Raw genomic sequence first — 23,609 nt, 5'->3', positions numbered from 1 at the left:
TAACTGAATGTACGAAAACATTTACTTTCCTCTCAAACATCTATGTTTGTAATGGGCTATCAGCATCAGTGCATCCATGAGGGTTCAAAAGGCTTAATGCTCATATTACAAATAAATAAAAATTAACGTTTTTTGTTAATTCCTATTCCCTGCAGCATTAAAAAAAAAAAAAAAAAAAAGGATATAAATAATCAAAGTAAAAAGATCAAAATACAGTTTTCTTCAACTTGTATAAGACTCCAGCAATTCCCTCCACAGATTTACTGTACTGGTGCTTTAAAATTTCTATCATTGATTCTGGACTGAGTAGCAACTTAGAACAAATGTCACCATCAAACACCCTCTCTTCTAAGCAGAAGCAAGAAAAATACTACCCAAACATAACACAAAGGTTTTAATAAATTTGTATTCTCACCATAATCCCAGGTTACCTTTCAACCTTTAAAACATTAATTTTTCATCTTCTGTGACACTTACAGTTTCAAATTAGTTTGCATGTATGTGTTTGTGTCATGCATGTGTTTGAGTGTCTCCTCCCTGCATGTAAACCATCTCGTTTATAACTAAGCTGAAAATTCTCCCATGTAATTTGTTCCTGCATGAGAAAAAAAAAAAAAGTAATAAAAGTTTCTTCACACCCCTGCTCAGCAATTCTTTGTTTGGCAGATGAATATTTTACGTGTAGCAGGCAGTAAGAAATTTGCAGGGAAAGCGAGAATAAATTTTTTTTCTATGAAGAACTTTACTCTGCCCCAGGGCAACTGAAGTTTTGTGATGAAGACAATGTTCTGGACTTGTTTTTGATTTTTTTAAACTACCAAAATTCTTAGTTTTGACAATAGGAATCTCACTGGAAAATGCCAGACTCTCTCTGATTAGCTCAATAGGAACCCATGCCAAGAATCTGCAGGTTTGCTAGATATAGTTTTGTGTCAACACTTAAGCTCACAAAGAACTTGGTTTCCAATGCTGAAACCATGCTGGGACTGATACAAACGGCAGGACCTTCAGCAAAAATCTAAAATGTCACCTCCTGACACTGGCGATACTTCTTCACTTTCAAAATCTAACCATTCTACTATGGTTGTTTGACTTGAGATAGAACAGGAGATTTCCTCTTATTTTTTCAATATAAAAGCCAACATAAAGTTGATTTAAGTATTTCTCTACTTATAATGACCAACCTCCATTAGTATATCCATATCAGAAAACCTTTGTCACTACAATAAACTATTTGATCAATCTGACTATAGTCAGCAGTGGGAATTTTACACAATTTTACTAAAAGTCAAAAGTTTTAGAATTCTAACTTCAGGATAGAGGACAGAGGTGGAGTAGACTTCAATGTGATTTGAAGAATTCAGATTTGCACCCATATTAGATACTCCTCTTCTGCTGCTCATAAGGTAGGCAAGTTAATTCTCTAAAGTATGCTGTTTATATTTTTTTTGTTTGAGCTGCACTGTTATACAAATACTAATTTTTTTTTTTTTTTTTGGATAAAAATCATTATGTAGGATGTGACAAGTGGCTTCATATTAACACCCTTCCTTTCTCGGCTAAATGGAAAACAGATAAAACATTAATGGAAAAGCATTTTGGTGTCAAAGCCATTAACATTCTTCCAAAATGTAACTGCTCTCAACTATCTTCAATCAATACTGCTGACATAAAAAGATGCTCATGTACATACATGGGGAGTAGGAGAGTAGGGAGGGAGGAAAGAAACTGGAATGAGGAATGGAAAATTAAAGTAATGTCTGCACCATGATAGGCGTCTTCATTGAGCAGGAACCTGGATGTTTACAAAAGGACACGTGCAATTAGAAAGGCAAGCAGATGAGAGGATAAAAGAACAAAACAGGGTTGAGAAACAGCAGCAGCAGCAGCCAGTCTTACTTCTGGTTTGGTGGGGAAAAAAAAGGCAAAAGAAAACCAACAAAACAATCAACCAAACAAACAAACCAATAACTGAATAAAGTTTGTAACTATTTTTTTTTAATTTCACAAGTTTTCACAAGGACAAAGTTATAGAGGGAAACCCACAGCAGTTGCTAGGTCATGCAGAACCATTAATTTTCATACCTTGGCCCATTCTATTCATCCTTGTTGCACTTTAGAAAAAGAAGTAAGCTATGTAAGTTTTACAATGCTTTTAAACTGTCATATTTCTGGTTGAGCACTTTAACTGGCACATCCTTGTAGTAATAAATATGCTCAGGGCAAAACATGATAACTTTCTTTGCAAAAAGGAACACATGAATTTTTTCTTTATGATGAAGAGCAACTGTAATAGTCTCATTTGTAGGGGAGCAACCATAATTTGCACCGTATTTCACTGATCGGACTTACAGCTGCGTTTGAATGCACACTCACACGTATATACTGAATTCCAATCATTATGCTTAGCACTGCACAGTGGTATTCTCTGTAGCCCACTTACATGGTTCCAGGTTTTGTCAGTAAAAGTGCTTGGCTTTATTGTCAATTCACACAGCAAGCAAATCTTCAAAATTATCATGCTTGGGGAAGGGGAAGGTAGAAGACAAAACTAACCATAAAAGCACCTTGATTGGGTTGGCAGTTACAATGCTAATCATTCCAAATCTAAATTTTTTTTCTGTCTGCATGCTTTCTTGCTGGGTAGCCAGGGAAGAGCGTACATGTTTCTGCCCTCCCTACCCTCGGAATCCCTCCATAAACCTAGAGCTAGCTGTGTATTTCAAAATATACATTGGCTTCTGAAGTTTAAACCAAGGGGAAAAAAAAAGTAAAAGCAAGCCTGAAGTATCATTTCTATGGCTGTCTAGGGCAGGTTCCTTTCCACTACTTTATTTAGTTCTCTACCACAACTTTTTCTGGCTACATGTGTCATTGGTGACAATTTGCAAGAACTAAATTCTGGCAAGCGCTTGGAACGTGACGCCTCAGCACCGTATTTCCAACCTGGCCCTTTTGCTCTCCTCATTAACAGTCTGAGGCACAGCACTTTTTCTCTCCAAATGGGAGACATTTAAAGGCACTCAGTTGTCCTCCCTGTATTCCTGCATACTGGCATGCACCTGTTGAAAAAAAACAGGTAGAACATGCAGCAAGATTTCTGGAGGTTCTTCACATATTAGGACTCTTGTTGGAAGATTTATACCAACACTAACTTGGAAAAGTTAAACTACCATCTGGGGAAAGGAACAAAGTCCCTTGAGATCTGATATGTAAGCATAGAAAAATGCTTGCTCTTTTCTGAACATTATTTATTCTGTACATAAGGTGACTAATTCACCTTTTAAAGACGTAAAGCCCCAAGAAGGCAGTTTTTAATGACTTACATCCAATATTTATGATACATATGGCTTTTTATCCCAAATGTCAAAAGTGAAAGAAAATATAGCTATTCATGTGGCAATATAAATAGAATATTAATTTAATATGCAATTAGACTCTTTCTGAACTTAAATTAAACCACTGGAGTTTTACAACTTCATGCCCAGACAATTTCACTGTTAAAGGGAAAATACACCATCTCCAAAAGACTAGAATTTTAAAGAAAGTTCTTAAACAAGCAGAAAAGTCCCTGATATTGCTTTGGTATAAAGCAGATGTGTAGCATTAATCTATACAAGGAGTGTAAGCCCTATATAATATAAGCTTTGAGAGTGAAAAATCAGCAGGGATTTTTTTTTTTTTTTCCCAATAGGAGAGTTTATAAGCTTCAAATAAATGTATCAGCTCCTGTAAATATGAGTATTAAAAAACCTACTGCAACATACATCAACACTTCTGCACTAAATGACTTTCTTTGTGTAACTCTGACATCAAGAGCAAGTGTTCACGTTAAATATACTCTATTTTCAGATATGTAGAGTAACTGCAGTGAGTTATTTATGTTTTCAGTGTGCCTATGGGTTTGGAATTCTTTTTTCATTCTCCCCTAGCATCATAAATAACTTTTGGTCCGTCTGCTTTGTTGCTGTTGTGCTTAAGGGTTTTATGGTGGTGAAATAAAAATGACAATCACATGCACACTGTCATACATATGCAAAATATGTGTACAGAAAGGGAGAACTCCATGGGAAAACAGGGAACATTACTGCTGGAAACATTAACTGGGGAGAATGGGTAGTGAATGCAAGTTGCACACACAGTGGGAGTAGATACACATATCAAAGTCTATCCTCCTGCACATACTTCTGTTTGTCCCGGGAATCCCTGGTCTTGGTGCGGTTCGGTCGGTTTGCTGTTGATGGGATAGAGTGAACTGATGAGCTCTTCTTGCTGGAAGAATAGGAGGAATGGGAGGAATGAGAAAGACTGGCTCGGGACTGGCCAGCGTTGTGGTCAAATTGCATCAAACAGAAGATCAAGTCCGTCGGCACAAGCTCAAATTCATATGGTGGGTTTGTGATAACGTAGCTGGAAAGAAAGGAAGGAAGAAAAAAAGAAAGAAGAAGAAAGTAGGTTTAGAATTATACTAGAGATTTCTTCCAGAGTTGTTAGCTCAGAAACATGTAGCCCAATTTTTGCATTTTTGTTTGTAATTAATTTTAGCTCATATAATTCCTGTTATGGTTTAGGATCTTTTTAAGTCAGCTGCCACTTTTTTTGTTTTCTGTCAAACAGACATAAAGTCTGAGAATGATGTTCTTCAAGTGAATTATGTAATGATTTTTCAAAGAAGCCACCATACAAATCATGCTCCTTTCTCTGGCTGCACCATAATGCAATGACTCCAGCAAATATATTCATATATTGACAAAAACCAGTAACTGACACACCACAAATACCCACCAGTATTTAAAATAATGGCTGAAAAGCAGAGAGAGGAGGATTTTATATGCAGCTTATTTAAATACATATTTAATACATATTTAAATACATACCACATTTAAATATGTATTTACATAGTTATTAAATATTTAAATACTATCAATAGAACAAGGGACATAATTATTGGTTTGGATTGTGACTGTAGTTAAAACAAGTTAAGGAAAATACTTTGTAGTGAGGTTAATTTTGCTCATTCACTCCACATGTACATTCATGCCGTCCATGAGCATTTATAAAGAGAAATCTGCACATCTGAGAATCCAACAACACTTAGTATAAATCCCAGGCCCAAAATAAAAACTTGCGCAATTTCAAGAATCCTCACCTTCACCTAATGACCTTTCAGGGTATGAAGGGCTTATAGAGCAGCTGCTAAATTTTTTTTCATGCCTGTGAAAAACAGACTTGAGCAAGGCAATTGGCATTTTCTGTCCAAGCAAGAAATGAGTAAAAATTGAACACGAAGCTCATGACTTCTTTTCAAGTTAATTCAATGCTCATAAGAAATCTGCTTAGCTGCTTCAGGGACAGAAGTCCCTTATTAATCCAACAAATAATCTCAAGTGTAGCAACTACAGTGTAAATCTAAACTGCAAATCATTTTTTCTACCCAATTTGTTCAAGTTCTTACAGAAGAAGCCGCTTTGGTGGGCTGCAGCATTGTTTATTGCCATGTTCACCCAATAATGATGCTTTTTTGTAGAGCACGAAACAGTAACAGATGGTAGATTTGCGATACTTCTGGTATGGGTCTGTGTGTGTATTTCTAGGAAGCAGTTAATTAAGACACATTTCAAGCAAACTGCTAAATGGCCTTCAGTTTGCAAAGATGGAAATGTGTCTGCTCTGTTTAAAGCGCTAAGGTCAAGCTTGGTGCTACTGAAGAAAAAATGTAGTCTACCAAGAGAAGGGTTTCCATTTACTGGAAGAAATTATGATTAGACACAGATGGTACTGACGGGAAGCCCAGAGGAGTATTTTTTGAGCATTCAGAAAAAAGACTAGCTACTGTAATTTAATTATTGTCCCACAACTTAGAGTTGATTGATATAAGGAAACTGAAGTCCTTTCCTTGGATCCAAACAGTGGACCATCATAAAGGAAACAAGATAAAGATACATTCTTAAAATTTAATTAGAAAATTTTGAATAAGATTCGCTGACAACTTATGCTATGAAGTGTTATGTTATGATATCCAGCTTATGATCTGAAGTCAGATAAAGAGCCATCGTGAAATCCTCAAAGAGGACTGCGGAAAAGTTATGCAAAAATGGAGCAAGCTCTTTTTTATATTTATTACAGTCTCCTCGCTGAGAAGACTGAAGACCAGTGAAACAGAGATGTTCTAAAAGACCAGACTCACCGTTTAGTGCATTGGCTGGGAGTACTTAGATGTGCATCCCTTAATCGATAAATTCCAAAGCAAAGCATATTGTATGTTTTCAGTGCTTTACAAAACAGATCTCCGTAACAACCTCCATCCTAGAGGAAAGAGAGGAGATAAACAAACAAACAAAAAAAAAAGTGAGGTTTTTTTCCCTTTCTTTGCTCTGTTAATACAATGTCAGGAAACAGGTTGTTCAGAATGAACTTTTTAAAAAAGGGGACAATGTGTAGACAGTCTGTTGTTTGTCTCAAATGAGAGCCTTTTACCCAAAGAAATGAATAATCTAAATGTTTTATTTCAAATAAGTAACTATGTAAAGTGATAATTGCTATTTTGGAGAGCTTTGGTCCATGAAATAATGGCAAATTGGAAAGAGCGAGTGATTTGCTTTAAGCTGGAAATATAAATTTTGGTACCAGACAATGCATATTATACAAATTAATTAACTGTGGAGTTAAAACTGTTAATATCTTTGACCCTTTCTTGGCAGCACCCATACTGTCATCCAGGCAAAAAAAAAGTTCACCAGGAGCACAACAGAAATTAAAGTTCTAAGGGTTTAAAAGGATAATGAAAATATCTACTGCTGTAAAATAATGACTAAATGTTAATTAGCAAAAGAATAAGTTTATATTTGCTCATTTGTATATCTAAAATAGTGATTCTTATGTAATTAAGAGAGTTAATGAATTCTGCCTTCACAGATGTAGTGCCATTGAGGCTCTGGTGAAACAGCATTTGAGAGATTGGTGCTGTTTATTTTACTTGTGGAAATGTTAAGCTGCATGCCGAAGTGTTTTGATGAGCTGCTAGTCTCAGTTACAACTGGACTGCTACATCATTTGAAAGGCTCTAGGCTCCTATCTGTGTACTCTTGCTGCCCTAATCCTTAAACTGGGATTCCCTGTCATTTCTGTGAAGAAGGTAATTCCATTCTTTTTGGTCAGAGCTGGTGAACTCGAGGTTAATTTAAGAAACATCAAAGCCTACATCATTGTCAAAGCAGCGTGGCTGCTTTCAGATTCACCTCAAGATTTCAAACTGTGGTCCAGAAAACATTTCTAGACACTTCTGTATCTATTTTTATATAATGCACTCTTTTTTAAAGATCATTTATCTATTTGGTTTGGTGTTTTTAAATTTTTTTGTTTGCTTGGTTTTTTTCACTTCATCCTTAGAACAATGCAGTCAAATTATCAGAAAATTAGGATTTCACAAGAATTTTAATCCATCAAAAACCAGCAGAAAAACAAACCTTACAACTTCATTTTCAAGCTAATTGAAACGTAAGATTTTAAAAACTGGAAGCTCTGTGAAAACACTAAATAATCTTATCAAAACCCAAAAATGGTATATCTACACATATTGAATACATTTAGAATTCATTACTGCTATAATGGTTATATCATCCAAATCAGCTCATCCATCTCTTTAGCTGACAAAAAAGAAGACCCACAGGATTTTATGTATGAAATATTTAGGCAAGGATCCTGGGCCATCATACAGCTTCTTAAAAAGGTAAAGAGCAAACCTGCAACTCTGTGCTATAAATTTTTAAAAAATCCAACAGCTCTATTAAATTCAATAATAGAAATTATATGCTTATTAAGATAGATTTTTTTCACTCAGTCTGAGAGAAATCTAATAGAGCACAGACTAGCCCTGGTCCTACATTTCCCTCATGATCTTACCCCTAGGTCTGCAAATGGCCCATCATACAAAGCCAACTGAGCAACTCGACACCTGTCCCTGTTTGCAAGTGTCTGGGGCGTGCTGTAACCTCCTCTCAATGCATTTTCCTCAGCAATCAGTGCTTCCAGCTCTGGTGTGGCTCCTCCTGTTACCAATGTCCGTATCAGTGTGAGGATATTGTCATTGAAGTATGTCTGCAGAGATAAAAGAAAGCTCTTTAAGCAAACACCATTAAAGTCACAACTGAAGACATCCAAATTACAACTTTTCCGGGTTTCTGCTGTTTAAAGTTCTTGGCTGTCTCTTCAAATAATTTTATATAGAAAGTGAAAAGACAGCAGCCTCCAATTACTCTATTTTCTTCTATCCCATTAGGCTCCTATACTAGATCCTTCCTTTTAAACACCAATTCAGGCTGATTTTTATTAAAGTACAAAAATTTGAATGATTTATGTTTCCTATAATTGGGGTTAGTAGTGATGCAATGACTGCTTTCCTTCTCATCGCCCTCATGTCTAATAATGGGCTTTAGGACATGTAATTGTAAAATTCAGACCACATTTAAAGCTTACACAGGCTAGATTGCCTTTTTACTCTTGTCACCAATTCGTTGGGGAGCTGCCTTTGTGCTGCAAATGTCATTACTTATTACTGTGGCTGGACTCTAGCAGTCTAACCAATGTATTGTACTAAACATCTTATTACGAGACTTGACAGTGTTCAGACATAAGCATGTATCAATTAAACATCTTGAGTTCATTCCAGATAAATGTATGATGAGTTTGGGATCCTGGTGGTCCTTTTAAAAAACTCTAGGGTATAGGGTAAGTGTGGTTTATTAGGGAAGATTTACTGCACACTGACATTTTGCCAGCATCTGTAGTATTGCTGGTCTGTCAGGCAAACAATGGCTATTTAAAATATTAATTTAAATCCACATGAATGACTTTCAAGTTCACTTAGAAGTATACTGGTATAGTTCAGACATACTCAGTTTAACATCTGCAATGTATTGTACTGGGAAAAAAAACATCGAACAAAAAAAAGGAAAGACTGTCACTTATAAAGCCACCAATGTCTGAGTTTTCAGAAGCTTTGCAAGTGCAGGGAAAACAAAAGGAAAAAAATGAGCTCACTGTCGAGTACATAGGATTGACGTTACTGGATTATTGGATTTTGTTGAATTTAGGACTTAGAACAAATGTCTGTAATCCAACAAAATAAAAATGAATAGTGAATTCTCAAACAGTGCTTGTTGTCTAAAGATAAGACTTTTAAAATAATACTTTTCAATGAAATTCACTGCTCTAGTCATATAATGTAACTGTATTTAATACATGGGTAAACTGAGGTTGAGGTTGAAATATTTTATCGTGAGATCAAAAAGCAGAACTGGCTTCCTATCCATGTTACTTTGATATTCTTTCTTTGTATAATGAAACTTCAGTTTCATTGTTCACCAGAGATGACAGATAAAACAGAAGAAAATGAGCTCTACGCAGCAATGTCTCTCACTTTACATTGAAGTTTCCCAACTTCACAATTCTCTGCTTATTTACGTAGGCATATATGCCATTCACCTGTTGACTAAATTAAAATGAGAGGAACATATTCTTAATGTTATATATGCCCTAAAGCAAATATTTGCATCTCATCAACTCCAGTTACTTTAGTTAACCTGGGTAAGGCACAACATCTTTTAACTACAAAGAGTACTGTAAAGAGGAGTCATCATAAGCAGAGGTTCAGGAAGATTCAGCTAGTCTAAAACAGCAGCTAATCTCAAATCAGCTCTTACACATGTGGATGCACTGGGTAACAATTCAAGTGTAATACTCAAACCTCTCTTAACATACAGAAAAATCAATTGTGACCCTTTGCAGGAATGTAAGTCTGGAGCGATTACATGATGTTTAATAAGAATTGCCATTGTGATACAGAGAGGACATTCAGGCATGATTGTTTGTTTTTCAATTACTTCTTCCTTGATGTCCCTGAGATGAAATCAGAGTCGCCCTCTTTGGCAACTCCTCCCACTGTGCTATACCTCTAAGGCAAAGCCAAGACCCTTACTAGCAAAGGAGGCAGCATTTACTGTGGAACAATGGCTTAATTTGGGTTTCACACCATGACTCATGTGGATGGCACCATTTAATCAGATGGATGAGTGCAGCCAAAAGATGCTCATGGGGTTCTGTTTGATTTTTGTTTGTTTGTTTTTGGGGTTCTTTTTTTTTTTTTCCAGTCAATGGGAAAAAAGATTCCAAGTTTCAGGACAAACTGCTGCAGCATGGCACCTGATCAGAAAATGCCCAACCATAGGCAAGAAAAGATGAGTGAATAGGAAGCTCTAACTTGTCACCTTCTGCTAAATACGGTTTCTTCCTTCTGTACGAACGTATTTAACACTCCTCAAGAAAAAGCTGTCTGCCCATGCTTTTGATTGTCACAAAAATCAGACTCCTCATTACATCTTGCCGGTTTGGAACTAGGGGAACACTTTGAAAAGCTGAACTAGCTGATATCCATTTCCTTTGGAATAATAATACACTGAAATTAATTTGAGAGTGATCTTCTACTTGCTCTGTGGGAGGGTACATGGCCTGGATATGCCAGTACTTATAAGAAACTGATCTACAGAATGTCTTCGGAAAGGTGCTGTTGTACTTAAAGCAACAAGGCACCTTACAGTGATGAAGAGAGTATAAAATCAAAACTGAGGAAATTCTTGTTTGCCGTTGCCATTAACCAAACCCCACACTGGACACGTGTGTGATATCACTTTAATTGGTATCTGGAATGAGAATATGAAATAGATATATTCTAAAAACAGAAAAAAAAGAAATGCATCATAGACACTGAAACTGGGTAAATAGTAAGGAAGTCATGACAAAGATATCTGAGCTAGCAGTGCCACCTAGCCCTTGCTTCGGAATCGTAGTGCAGCTCTTTCAAATGTTTCAAGGATGCTTTCCCATTTGTTCAATCATTTTTTAAAGTATAATTACCAGAGTGCTTATGTTTTGCAGTTAATGCTGTCATGTCTTCTAAATGAATTGGTCTTCTACAGAAAATTTTAACTGAAAATTAGCACATCTTTTAATAATATTGCTTTAACTTTAATAGCACTTTGCTTTTCATTTATAATTACACTAAAATTGTCATTTTTCAAGTTATATCTGCCTTTTTTGTGTTTGCTAGTGCATTTTTTAATGAATTTCTTTTAAAACTACTCCTTCTCCACGACACGAAATTTTAAACTGCACTTTCTAACAAATATTTTAATTTGCTTCTCTTTTTCATTTGGCGGAATAATATATATAATAATACATAATATATAATAATATATAATATATATCCAAACCCAAGGAGTGACTGAGCATCAGTAATTACATCAGTAATTCATACCAATAACAAAAGAGCCTTTGAGACAGAATTAACAGCAAGAAATAACATTTCATACTTTGAAAATCTACTAATTCCTAAACCATTGTCCAAACTTTAAAGAAGTTTGGGACACTTTAAGTTACAAGATGCTGCTTAAATTCTCTGAAGAGACTAGCGTGAGAAACAGTCCTATGTTCATATCAAAAAAAAGAAGCTTCTTTTCTGTATAAATAATACTGTGAGGATCCCTTGGGGAGAACTCTTGGGTATGGGATATAACGAAAAGTTATTTTTAACTGTTTTATTTAATGGTTTTCTTCCATTCTGTACTTTTGCTTATATGAAGAAAAGGTAGAACTAGGTAATACAGAAAGCAATCAAGTTCAAGTAAATGAATCCCAGGGTAACAAATATTAAATGGTATCATCTGGTGCTGGAGATCCTTGCCTCCAACAGCACCTCAGGCCTGTTGCAGTGGTAGGTGTGGGAGGGGTGCCAGCCTGCCAGAACTTCTGTAGCTCTCGTACCTCCAGTGCCAAAAGGAGTAACAGGGAAGCTTTGGCTCTCAGGCCAATTGCTCAAACCTTTGAAGGTACTGTGTGTTGAAATCTGGTTTCCTTGCACGCATAGAATTTTATGGAATAACTATCTCAACAAGACCCAGAAATAAGAAATTCTGCTCAAAAATTTGCTCCTTTGACTATCCTATGTCATATAACTTTTCTATAGCTGAAGATAACTTTTTAAAAAAACCAGTTACATCATCTAAAAGATGCTTCCAACCCCACACTTCTTAGTTACATTTTACTTGGTGATGAAAGCATGCTTTGCTTTTCAAAAGTGGTGCTGCCTTGAGACTGACAGACAACGTGTATTATTTCCCTGGGTTTGCATGTGCTATGACAAAATGAATATTAACGTATCATTTCAGTACCTGATAGCGGTAGATGTTTCTTCAAAGACATAATAATGATGAGCTGGAGCATTTAACAATAGCCACTGCCACAGTTAAAACATGAACCAAGCCCAAAGCCTTCCCAGAGAGCACAGTAACACTCTTGAACCAAACCTGGAGAGATCACTGCTACCAACTCATCAAAAACACAGTGCAGGTTTTGAGCTTGTTATTGTCCTCTGAGCAATGGTGTTTGAGCTACTGCACTCTGAATCCAGCGGAATATACTGCCTTTGCTGCCAAGCCAGACTCTGTGTAGATGACTAGTACATAGCACTTTGAAAACTAAACTGTGTTAAGGCTTTTACCTTTGAAATAAGGAAATAACAGACAAATTCAAATTTAAACTGTCCAGTATTGTCACCTTATAGGAAATAATGCTGAAGCAGCGGAACTTGAAGATCTCCAGTACTCAAACTTGAATTTTAACTTGAATTAGAAAGTTACTAGATTTTCTAATCTGTGATTCATGAGTGGGGTTGAATGCACTACTTCAATATTAATAAAACTATAAAAATAAAAGAACAATTTAACACTGATTAATACTGTATTATTATTATGCAATTATTGAACACTTAACCAAATTCTTTTAAATCTATTTTGTAGCTCTTTTTTATATACATACATCTATACTGTTTCAAACAACCCACAGGTCAGAAGTAATATTGTATGCATGGCTATTATTTGACTTTCTAATCTTTCTTACACTTGTTTTACTAAAAAACCCCACTGCTGTAGGAAGAGATTCTTTCTAAAAGGAGCAGTTCCTGTACATTTGCACTGTACCCTATATAAGGAATTTTCATTACAGAGATAGCAGCAGAGATCATAAATTGGAATTTTCCTATCAAAAATAAGCAGTAAAACCCACTGAATCACTAAGTAGATAGAATAATGAACTATATACTTGTCTCCAACTGAGCTGGCAAAGGACAGCAGTGCACATAACATATTTCCTACAGAATTCCTGTGCAATTAATAGGATGAAAGCATGACTGCAGAACTCACAATTTAGCTAGGATTTGGGCTTCAGTTTGCCTGTAATGGGAAGTATTAAGTTAGACACATTATACAGAAGCCGTTTGCTAGAAGCAAGTGTACTCCAGGAAAAGAAAAGATAATAAAGGTAATAGATAATATAGTGCAAATAGATTAGTTTGTGTGAGAAACACTCTTTTCCTGGGAGAAGAAGTAAAAGGATAACATGCCTTCCCCATGAGAATATGGATATCTCACACATTTTACACTTTCTGAAAGGTCAGGAAGAATTGTACTTTTCCAACTCCTTGCTGGGTCTTTGAGGAATAAAGAGAAAATAACACTGCCACTGATCAGAAACAGTGAAAGAAAAGACAGGATAGTGAACAATTCTAACTGACTGAATCTTTGGCTTGTCTTATTGATTAGTATTTTTTTAAGTAGAGAATTTTCTACTCTTGTTCTCACATTTCTCTGGCTTCAGGCTGCACTGTCCCTGACACGTATGACCACTCAGATGTGAAAATGCTTAGGAAAAAGGATTGTTATAGAAAAGAACTGCAGAAACAGAGGGACAAGTTGTCCAAAACTGAGTTAATAAAAGCTACCAAAACTAGAATTATTAAAATATCTGAACAGGCATGCTAAACATCACTCTTATTTACTAGAGACACCTTTGCACAAGGAAGTAATGATGTCCACAGCATCTCACTCTCTTTCTATGGCGATGCCAGTGGCAACCAGAAGGATGAATCCTACATCTTTCCTGATTCTGAATGCCCTACTGAACAACACAGTCAGAGACACTGACTTGGATAACGATGGGAGTAGATAAGCAGCTCTAAGTAACATTTTGTAACCTTCATGTTAAATTCCTATTAATGTAAAATTCCCATTTATTATGTGAATATGCCAAATATTTTATGGATAGAGATTTTGATTAGAGAAGGTACAGAGTTTAAGAGTCCTTGCTTAGGTTTCCTGAATTTGTCACACCTAAAAAAATATTAATTAAGTAGCTTTCAAGAAAAGCATTTTCTGAGGCTATTGAAAACTCCTAGGCTTCATTAGAATAAAGTTTAATCTGTACAGACTCCTATTATTCATCTGTGGATTGAACATATGAAAAATATGGGGAAAATTAGAAAATACAGATACATAAATACAAAATACAAATACAATAATAAATAATAAAGATCACCATGAATTCTTTCATTTTGAATTCAGGTGAAGGTCAGACCTAGATCCTTTAGAGAAACCCATCTGCTCATATATGGTGTTACTTGGGGTTTACAACAGATCTTTCTCAGCACTATGGAACTTTATTCCATGGCCAGCTCAGAAAGCCTATGCTCAGATTTTAAAAATACTACGTCCTTGCTATATCTAGCAGAGTTTAAGGTGCCTCTGAAAGAAGTGCAGCTCACACAAAGCAAGACTGGTCTGAAAACTCAGCCAATATGAGGAGGATGAAAAAGAGCATGACTGAGGGGTTTGTATCAGAACTGAGCTATGGCTACAGAACAAAAGCCCCAATGTAGATATAACCAAAGGCCACCATCTCCAGTTTCTGGCAGGCACTGAAGTTTTGATTCACCAAGAAAATTAATACAAAAAAGAAAGGATAACATCTCTTCACACAAATAGAGTTCATGAGATGTGTACAGTGGCTTTCATGGAGTTCTATCAGTGTCCCCCAGCACTCATACTCAGAGCATTGCTCATAGTTACAGGAAATTAAAAGCTCAAAGCACAGTTGATGCTGTCTGACAAGAATGGTGAGCACAGGGACTAACACACTGCATTTGGGTCTGGATTTTAGGTGGAAGGCACAACTTTTTTTTTTGAAAGCATAATCCTTAAAACCTGACATGAGAATGCTTCCTTATAAAATTGTGAACTCATGGAAGCCCTAGGTACCTCAGTTACGGTATCCGTGTCCAACTAAGAAAATAACCTAGCTTAGGTTCCAAAATTCTCTTGACATCTAAGAAAAAAGCATCTTTCCTGGCTACCTCTGGAAAAGATTCTAAACTTCCACACTCTTTAACAACAAGTCTGATAGAAGGGAATGACAAAGGTTTTGTTTGCTTACTGCACTCATGAGAGAGTCCAGCACGCTGACAGCGAATGCGGTTCCACATGCGAAGGGCTGCGTGAGGTACAGTTCTGTGTCGGGATCGTCATCGTCATCTTGGTCCAAGAACTGAACATTTGAATCATTTACTGAAAACAACAAGAGCAATATTGAGAGTGGAATCGAAAGGTGTTTCTGGGTCACCAGCATGTGACCTTACACATCACACAGTCAAAGAAAAAGAAACAGCATATGTCTGGAAACACAGACTCGTGTCTTTGACGTCACTGAAAATGAAATCAAGATGGATGTGAAAATGCGCATTTAAAAATCTGTTGCTCGTTATCGTGCTCGTAAGAGGTGATACTTGTTCTTGACAGGTTCCTATCCTTTCCTGTAAAGTAGCTTGGTGACCAGTTGCCTGTGCTCAAAATTAGGTACATTATGCTCTTGTATGTCAAGACAATCTTGGTATATTGGTGAGGTACAGTGGCTGAGGCTGTATATGCATGTACAGCGAAATGTTATCACAAGATACAAAGTTAGAACCCCCTTGTAAAATAAAGGCTGTCAATAAAACTCTGATATAGCCCACAGGCATCTGTTAGATGTGCTGCTGTGATTCTTACTGGAGTGGTGTTAACGCACTCACGGCTCAGAAGAGGATAAACTGTCCCTTTAACATGCATCTATCTGAATGAATGAGCAGCTATTCTCTTGCAGCACTGCCTTTTGTTCAAATATTTGTCTCTATAACTTCACTTTCTCAGCCACGAATTCTACATTAGCCAGTGTGGAAAAGAATCTACATCAGGCGGTTTTAGAGAAAAGCCCAAATAAAGTAGTATTTGTCATTTTGACTTTCTGTGGCATTTCATTGTCACAGTTAAGCTCTCTGCTTCCAACTCATTCCAACTAAAAGTAGTTGTTTCCTTGAGATCAGTGTATCAAGTGGATCATATTTCATGAAATATTTCATTTCCATATTAGTCTCCCTCAGGCATGAAAGCACAGACTGCTTAGCTATGCCATTGAAATACCCTTCAACTTACTAAATGACAAATTAATTTCAGTTCCCATGCAAGAAAGGGAAATTAAAAACTTTTTGAGCATTTGAGACTGCACACACTGACTATATTCCTATTCCCCATGTGAACACATCTCCTGAGCCAACCCAGCGAACTTTGAAAATAACATGAGAGCTGCTGTTAACTTGATCAGACTTCAGCTCTGGACTTCTTAAGTCAGAAATTCTTCTGCCTGCTGCTATTCCTTCTCACACAATTTCGCTCCTTTCCATATAGTTTTCTTGCACATCCACTCTGTCTCCCAACTCTCTATATACTGTGCTTGCTATGTTTAGCTTACAAAACACAAATTACTGCAGATAAAGCCTCATGACAGCTGTCTTAATGAGATGAGGACAGAATTTAAAATTCTTGCCTTTGCACTCCCTGATGTAATTGTTAAAACATAACACCTTAGAAATGCAATAAGATAAATGTTCTGCCCTGGGAATCAGAAGACTTTCATCCCAGAAAACATCACTATCCAAAATACTTCTTTCTTTAGCACAACACGTATCAATTCAATCTCCAGATTCTTAAGCAATATAGTATTTGAAAGCCTGCTATATAATTTCAAAATTTACTTTTTGAACAGCTGGTACCTCAGCTAAATTTGCTAGTTCAGAGTAGGCACTATTGACAGTAGCATTCTTTTTCCACTTCCATCTGACAGACTAACACCTGACTTAGACACCGTGCTGGCCATGCGTGGGGTCAGTTCCTACAAATCTTTTGTGAATTCTGCAGGTGTGTGTTTATCCTCAGCATCTTTGTCTCTCCTGGTGCAAGTCAGCGCACTGGGATTTGTGGGCCAGGAGAGCTGGGTTTGAACGGGTGCTGCTGTGCCACAGGGAAAAGCTCATCAAATGCTGCTCCAAAGGCTGGTGAGAGCACTCTGTGCTGAGAGGGAACCACGCAGAGGCTTGGCTGCTTCTCTACAGCTTCAAAACCTGAGCTTCTGAGAAAAGGCCTACTCTATAAAATAAACAAAAAAATAGCTTGAGGGAAAGTATGAGGCTTGGGGTTTTTTCTGGTATCTTTCACTTCTTCTTGGACTTCCTCTGAAAAGCTGCTAAGGCATGTCCACCAAATTGACAACAGGCTGAAGTAACAAAAAAAGAAAGAGAAAGAAGAGAGAAAAGGAGAGAAAAATTGGTGTAGGAGAGCGAGGGCCAGGGAGGTGGGGACTCAGGCCAAAAAAAATGAATTGGTGAGGAGGTGCTATGAAAACAGCCGGCAGGTCAGACGAGTGTGATCAAAGGTTTACTGATGCTGCGTGAAAAAAAAAATCATTAAGAAAGACCAGAACAAGACAGTCAATTTCAACCAGAACCACAAATAAAAACACATTCAAAGCAGTGCCATGAGGGTAGCCCCTCTGATACAGCCAGATAAATAAAGGAAAAGCTGATGACAGTAAGAACAACAACAACAGAAAATAAGACAGTGATGTGAAGGAAAAAGGCACTTCTTACCCAGTTCAGTTATCATTAGAATGTGGGTCCCACTGTTTTTTTCCTGACTGATTGAAACCAAAGGCAGAAGTTTGCCAGGCTTAGCTAGTAAGTAAAGTATTTAGGGGGAAAAGAAAGTACAGAAAGAGAATAAAGTAAGGGAAAAAGACAGGTAAGGCTCTAAAAAATAAAACTGAAAAAGAAAACAGAAGGACAAAGGACCACAAATCAAGTTTGTATTTGCCATGAAAGAAACAGAACAGCTTCTGCACTTCACATCACACCACTTGACAACATAAATACCCACAGCTAGAGTGGAAATCAGAGTCTAGTTACCTACCATCATCGTATTCTCAGGAGTGAAATATCTCATACTATTATACAGAGTTTGGTTACACATGATTAAACAGTTTTGGACCATGAAGAAATAAACAAATGGCCTCTTACAATTGATTATATGCACAGGAAATATCTGCTTATACTTACTCTGGCCTTTTTCCTTTTCTAACCTTAGCCCAAAGACCCCTGCTTGTTTGTTTGTATGCAAAAAGCATCTTGTCTGATAGAATATTTATTCAAGAAAATTGAGAAAACCCAAAGGAGGGAAATATAGTTCAGTTATTCAAATAAAATGAACCAACTGTTACTAAACTTTCTTTAGAGAGATTAATTTAAAACAGTTATCAGAAGAGAAAACACAACAGTGTAAGATACAGTATGGGCAATTTTTCTGTATCTCCATAAAAAGGAAAGAGGGAAAAAGACATGGGAATGTACATGGAAGGATAAATGTTAGCTTGTCTTACCTAGCTCAGTTATAATAGGGATGTTGGCTCCTGTTGTAATGGAGGGCTGACGTAAAAGGCCATGGACTGGACTGTTGTCTGGAGATGTCCTATCCATCCCAGGGGGTGTAAAGCCTAAAAGGGGAGGGAAAAAAAAAAAAAAAGAAAAAAAAAAAAAAAAAAAAATAAAAAAAAAAAAAAAAAAGTGAAAAATAGAGAAAGTTTACAGAGGACAAATTACATCAAAAAAACCCCCAAAACATCCCAATGCAAACACCTTTCAATAAACAGCAATTAAATTTTTAAAGAGTACTGCTTGTAAATGGCAGTAGAACCATGAGGAACAAACTGCTTCCATTAGCCAGTTTTAGGTTTGATCAGATATCAAGATTTAAAATTATCTGTTTTCCAAGAGCACTACCACTCACATGTGGAAGGGTTTTTTTAATTTTCATGTGTACCATTTATAATATGCATTGCTACGAGGAACACAATTGTAGGAATACTGGGATGGAAGGGTCCATTCTAAAAGAGACAAAAAGAGAGGATGAGAGGAAAAAGACACAGGTTTTCAAATGGTATGTGAGAGGATTGCTTGAAAAGGACCAGAAAGAGTGACAAATTGAAGGAAACAAAGGTGGGAGAAGGCACTCAAAGAAAAAACAAAATCTGGAGACCAGCAACGTTCACCTTTAAAAAAGACTGTTCTGAGCCAGATTCTCTACAGTTTGAAATGGAGATCTTGACATTGAGCATTTTTTATCTATTTTTTTTTTCTTTAAACAAAAAATACCCAGGAAAACCTTCTGGAGTTTGATTGCAAGTACTGAAAAGTAGTAATACAAAAGCCCATGCAAGAGCAGGACTGGAAATTTACCATTGAGACTAATGCATTCCATCTTCCTTATTAAGTAAAGCTATAGAAAACATGGGAATGCTCATTTAATATCACTGCAGAAGTGATGGTGAAGATAGAAAATTACTTTATGGTTTCATATAGACCAGTATCAAGGCAGCATTTTTAGACAAATATTTTCCTGCTAGGAATAAAATTGGGCCAAGCTTATTTTAAACTATATTTTTTAAAAAAGACATTACTTTTTTTTTTTTTTCCCCTTCCCCCCCCCCCCCCCCCCCCCCCCCGTATTATTCCCAAGTTCTTTGACTTCAGACTTCACACCTGATATCCAGGGACAGACTTTTGTTCCTCTGTCACTAGTTCTGGTTTGTCTATACACTTATTTGCAACTAATCACAGCCAAATTAGTTCTTGACTTAAATTCACTATCTTCCTGCAGTGTAGAAACTATTTTGCTCCATTAAATTCATTGATACATTCACCTGTTACTGAATTCAGAGGAAGATGATATGATATTATCTACCCTACCTTTCTTCAATTTGGGGACCAATTTACAAACCAGGAAATCTCTAAACTAAATTGTAGTTGTTAGCATATCATACTGGTTTTATATTATCTTAAGGACTTACTTATCTCTTCCACTGATAATTACGTGTCTCTTAAACTGCCCCGAAACTACAAGGACCACTAGATCTGGGCTTCTTGATTTATTCAGATTTAATTTTCTCTTGCCATTCATCTATCCCTATGTTTTTATCACACAGAGAAATCATATACAGGTAATAAAACTAGAATCACTGGGAAGAGACTTAGCTCTGCAGAAGGTACTGAAATGAATTTCATTCTATCACAAGAAAACTAGATGCACCATGGTGATTGTGCAGACAGGGCAGTTTAAAAAGGGAGTGAAAAGTCTGCAAAGAAATTCCTCGGGAGAAAAGAAATGGATATGGTATCTTCCACAGGCTTGCAAGACAAACACATTGTTATAGAGAAACCTAAGTCAGTAAAGCAGTTCTATATAATATTACCTGTGGATAGAAAATCTTTAGAAAGTGCATTTCTTAGAGGCAATAGGAAATGTTAACAGTCAGTCATGCAATACCACCTGCTGTGCTGAACTCAAGAAGATCAGCTTGGTGACAGTGAGTTGCAGTCCCAACCAGTTTCGGTTTGCAGATGGTTCCTTGTATCTGGCACTATGACTGAGAGATGTTTTGGCTCTTTGAATGTTTACCTCTTCATGGCAGAACCTGAGATTCCTCAGGCTAACCAAGTGAGTCTGACAGAGGTCCTTCAGTCACCACCTCATAAGTTACAGGTAATACTGACACTCTCACAACAGCAGAAAAATTAAAGTGGGACTCCAAGGGGAGGAAATGCTATCTGAAAACAGGTGGGTATAAGTGTTGACACCTCCTTCTGCAGCAGGACCCAATGTTTTAAGTCTTGTATTGTGTTATGGAATGCATTCTTCTAGGAGATGCAAGATACGGCCTTTGTCACAATAGAAAAAGCTCAGGTAGCTGCAGATTCCATGAGCAGTTACAGTGGCAGGCTCAGTTGGGTCCCCTGCTGAATTACAAGTCAAAATGGCAACAGCAACACTTTTCATGCTCGCTTATCTAAAAGTAGATAAAACTAACATTGTTCTCATGCACTCTAGGGTTTGTACTGCTGAGAGTATCCCCAGAGGCTCTGCTTCTCCCTTTTTTCCTGGAGCCTTTCTCCCCCAATCTCAGGACACACTTCCTAAACCACCTTCAAGTGAAACAGGCTGTTCAGATGGTAGGAGCAGAGCAGTATTTCCCCGTTAAAAGAAAATTGAAGTAAGTTAGTGTAACTCATCTAAATGTGCAAGTTCCTCTTGCCTCCTCTTCATTGCAACGCGCACATACACAGAGACACGCACGCTCTCCATCAAAGGCCATTTGCAGCCACCTCTGTAACCCTTAGAATATTTGTCTTCTTGGGATGGTGTCAGAAGATTGAAGTAAATGTGGCATTTTTGTTAGACACAGATTGTCAGAAGCTCTGTAATTGCACACCGCACACACAGTGCATTCAGTCTGAAATGCAGGAAGCATGTTAAAGGGATTGTGTTTTCTCCTTGAATGAAAAGTAGACTCATGCCTTAATATTTTTCATCCTACTGTCTTGAAAGATGTGAGAAGTATCTGATAATTTAATTTCCTTGCTCGTACTTAATTCAGACACTTCTAGAAATTTACTTTTAAGAAATATAAAAATCTTGGAGTCTTTTCAGGAAAAGGAAAACTGGCATATTTGGGGATTTTATGTGCTTATGTTTCAAGTCACATGCCATCGAACACCTTCAAGACACATTCCTGCTCCCAAGTCACAAACTAATTTCCATACAGAGGCTGTCTATTTTTTTCCTCCAGAATAGAAAACAAACAAACAAACAAACAAACAAGAAGTCCAGGAAACTAACCTGCTTTATCAGAACTTTCATTTAAAGGCATGAAAAACTACAAGTGACAGCTGTGCAGATTCAGTGAATGTGACATTTTTGAATTTCTTCAACTTGACAAGTAAACACCTTAAATCGGTAATGCTATATGCATAATACATGACCTGTATTTTGACATCCATCATCAAATGCTGACTTGAGAAAATACAGGTTTGTACGTCAAGGAATAGCACCCATAAAGCAGGGAGAAATTCAGGTCACAGGGTATTAGGAAAACTCTATTTCATTACAGGAGCTGAAACAAGCTAAGGCATCAGATTTAAGATCCATTTTCAGCTGTGAAAAGATTCAATTCCTCTGCACAGAGCATTCATTTAGAAATGACATGCTTTCCTCACAGCCTCTTTTCATTTTCCTTTTCAAATTCCATTTTCTCCTTCAGTCCCCAAACCTTGTTCCATTAATGCTCATAAAAATCGTAAAACAGGGCTGATAGTTGTGATCTTACAAACACAGTATCTCCTTGTTCTACAAACAACTGAGGGAGCTCTGGCTTCAACTGCTCTACAGTAAACTCACATGCCTGTGGAAGGAAATGCAGTGATAGTGGGGGGACTTCTGGAGAAGGGAATTCTCTCTGCCAACAATTAGGAGGTAAGGTACAGCAAAACCACATCAGTTCCAGCAGTCACTGCAACCGGTACTAAATTGCTGTACTGGGTGAGTGGCTGACTTTGTATCATTTGAATTTTGCTATTTTGTGGCTTGTTTTTGTTTTCCTCTCTTATGAAACTGGCTTTACCTCAGGCCATGAGCTTTTTTTTCTCACTGTGGGACTTAGCTGTCAGTCACAGTCAACCCACCACCAGTGGCTATAGTGATAATCACGACAACATAAGAGTTATAGAATCATTTAGGTCTGAAGTGACCTTTAAAATCATCAAGTCCAACCACTAACCCAGCCCCACCAAGTCCACCACTAAACCATGTCACTAACTGTCACGTATAAATGTGTCCTAAATACCTCCAGGGATGGCGACTCCAACACTTCCCTGGGCAGTCTGTTCCAATGCTTGACAACTCTTTTAGTGAAGAAATTTTCCCTAATATCCAATCTAAACCTCCCCTGGCACATCTTGAGGCAAATTTCCTTTTGTCCTTTCACTTGTTACCAGGGAGAAGAGACCAACTCCCAGCTCACTACAATCTCCTTCCAAGAAGTTGAGAGAGCAGTAAGGTCTCCCTTATCAAACTGAGAAAGCTTCAACAGGAGGCAGCCCACACCTGTCTGCCTCTGAAACAAGATGCTGCCAAGCAGTGGATTAGGAATATCACGGCTCTGAGAGTGATATTCCAAACCAGTGAGGCCTGGCAGCCAGCAGCCGCTGCTTCTCTCTGGGCAGCACCCTCAGTCCCTGAGAGGCAGGGAATCCCATGCCCTAACTCAGCTAGCTGCTCTGAAGGAGTTTGAGCTTCCCAGCTGTTCTCTGCAGAAAGCTGATGGTTCAATGTCTTGATTCTGAGCAAAGAGCGTCTCCCAGCTCCAAGATACCATTGCTCACAGGAGCAGGTGAAAAACAATCAATTGCATCAGAGGCAAAAATCTAAGTCTTAAAGATATTCTCATCTCTCTGGAAAGAGAACACAGAGGAAATTTCTTTCCTAACAGGAGGCAAGCTCTTTTTACCAGGGGATGCAGGTGCTCCCCTG

General features: G+C 37.3%; 1 protein-coding gene across 21 annotated transcripts in view; it reads right to left on the bottom strand.

The window, feature by feature from the left end:
* The window catches only part of KCNMA1 (potassium calcium-activated channel subfamily M alpha 1), a 434,865-nt gene that overhangs the window by 4,242 nt on the left and 407,014 nt on the right, over nt 1–23,609 (bottom strand). For 6 of the 21 annotated variants that reach the window (XM_040071956.2, XM_040071960.2, XM_040071961.2 and 3 more), the window contains 6 exons: nt 18,628–18,741; nt 15,319–15,449; nt 7,903–8,097; nt 6,188–6,306; nt 4,186–4,410; nt 2,086–2,114 (listed from right to left, as the gene is read on the bottom strand). In XM_040071956.2, coding sequence (XP_039927890.1) covers nt 2,086–2,114; nt 4,186–4,410; nt 6,188–6,306; nt 7,903–8,097; nt 15,319–15,449; nt 18,628–18,741 — 813 coding nt within the window. Of the gene's footprint in view, nt 1–2,085; nt 2,115–3,688; nt 4,411–6,187; nt 6,307–7,902; nt 8,098–15,318; nt 15,450–17,842; nt 17,927–18,627; nt 18,742–23,609 lie in introns of those variants that run through there. The other 15 variants (XM_040071955.2, XM_058421618.1, XM_040071957.2 and 12 more) reach the window with 5 other exon arrangements.

This window comes from Hirundo rustica, chromosome 8 (genome assembly GCF_015227805.2).
Source record: "Hirundo rustica isolate bHirRus1 chromosome 8, bHirRus1.pri.v3, whole genome shotgun sequence".
Taxonomy (NCBI): domain Eukaryota; kingdom Metazoa; phylum Chordata; class Aves; order Passeriformes; family Hirundinidae; genus Hirundo; species Hirundo rustica.
This window is presented reverse-complemented; position numbering and strand designations above follow the sequence as displayed.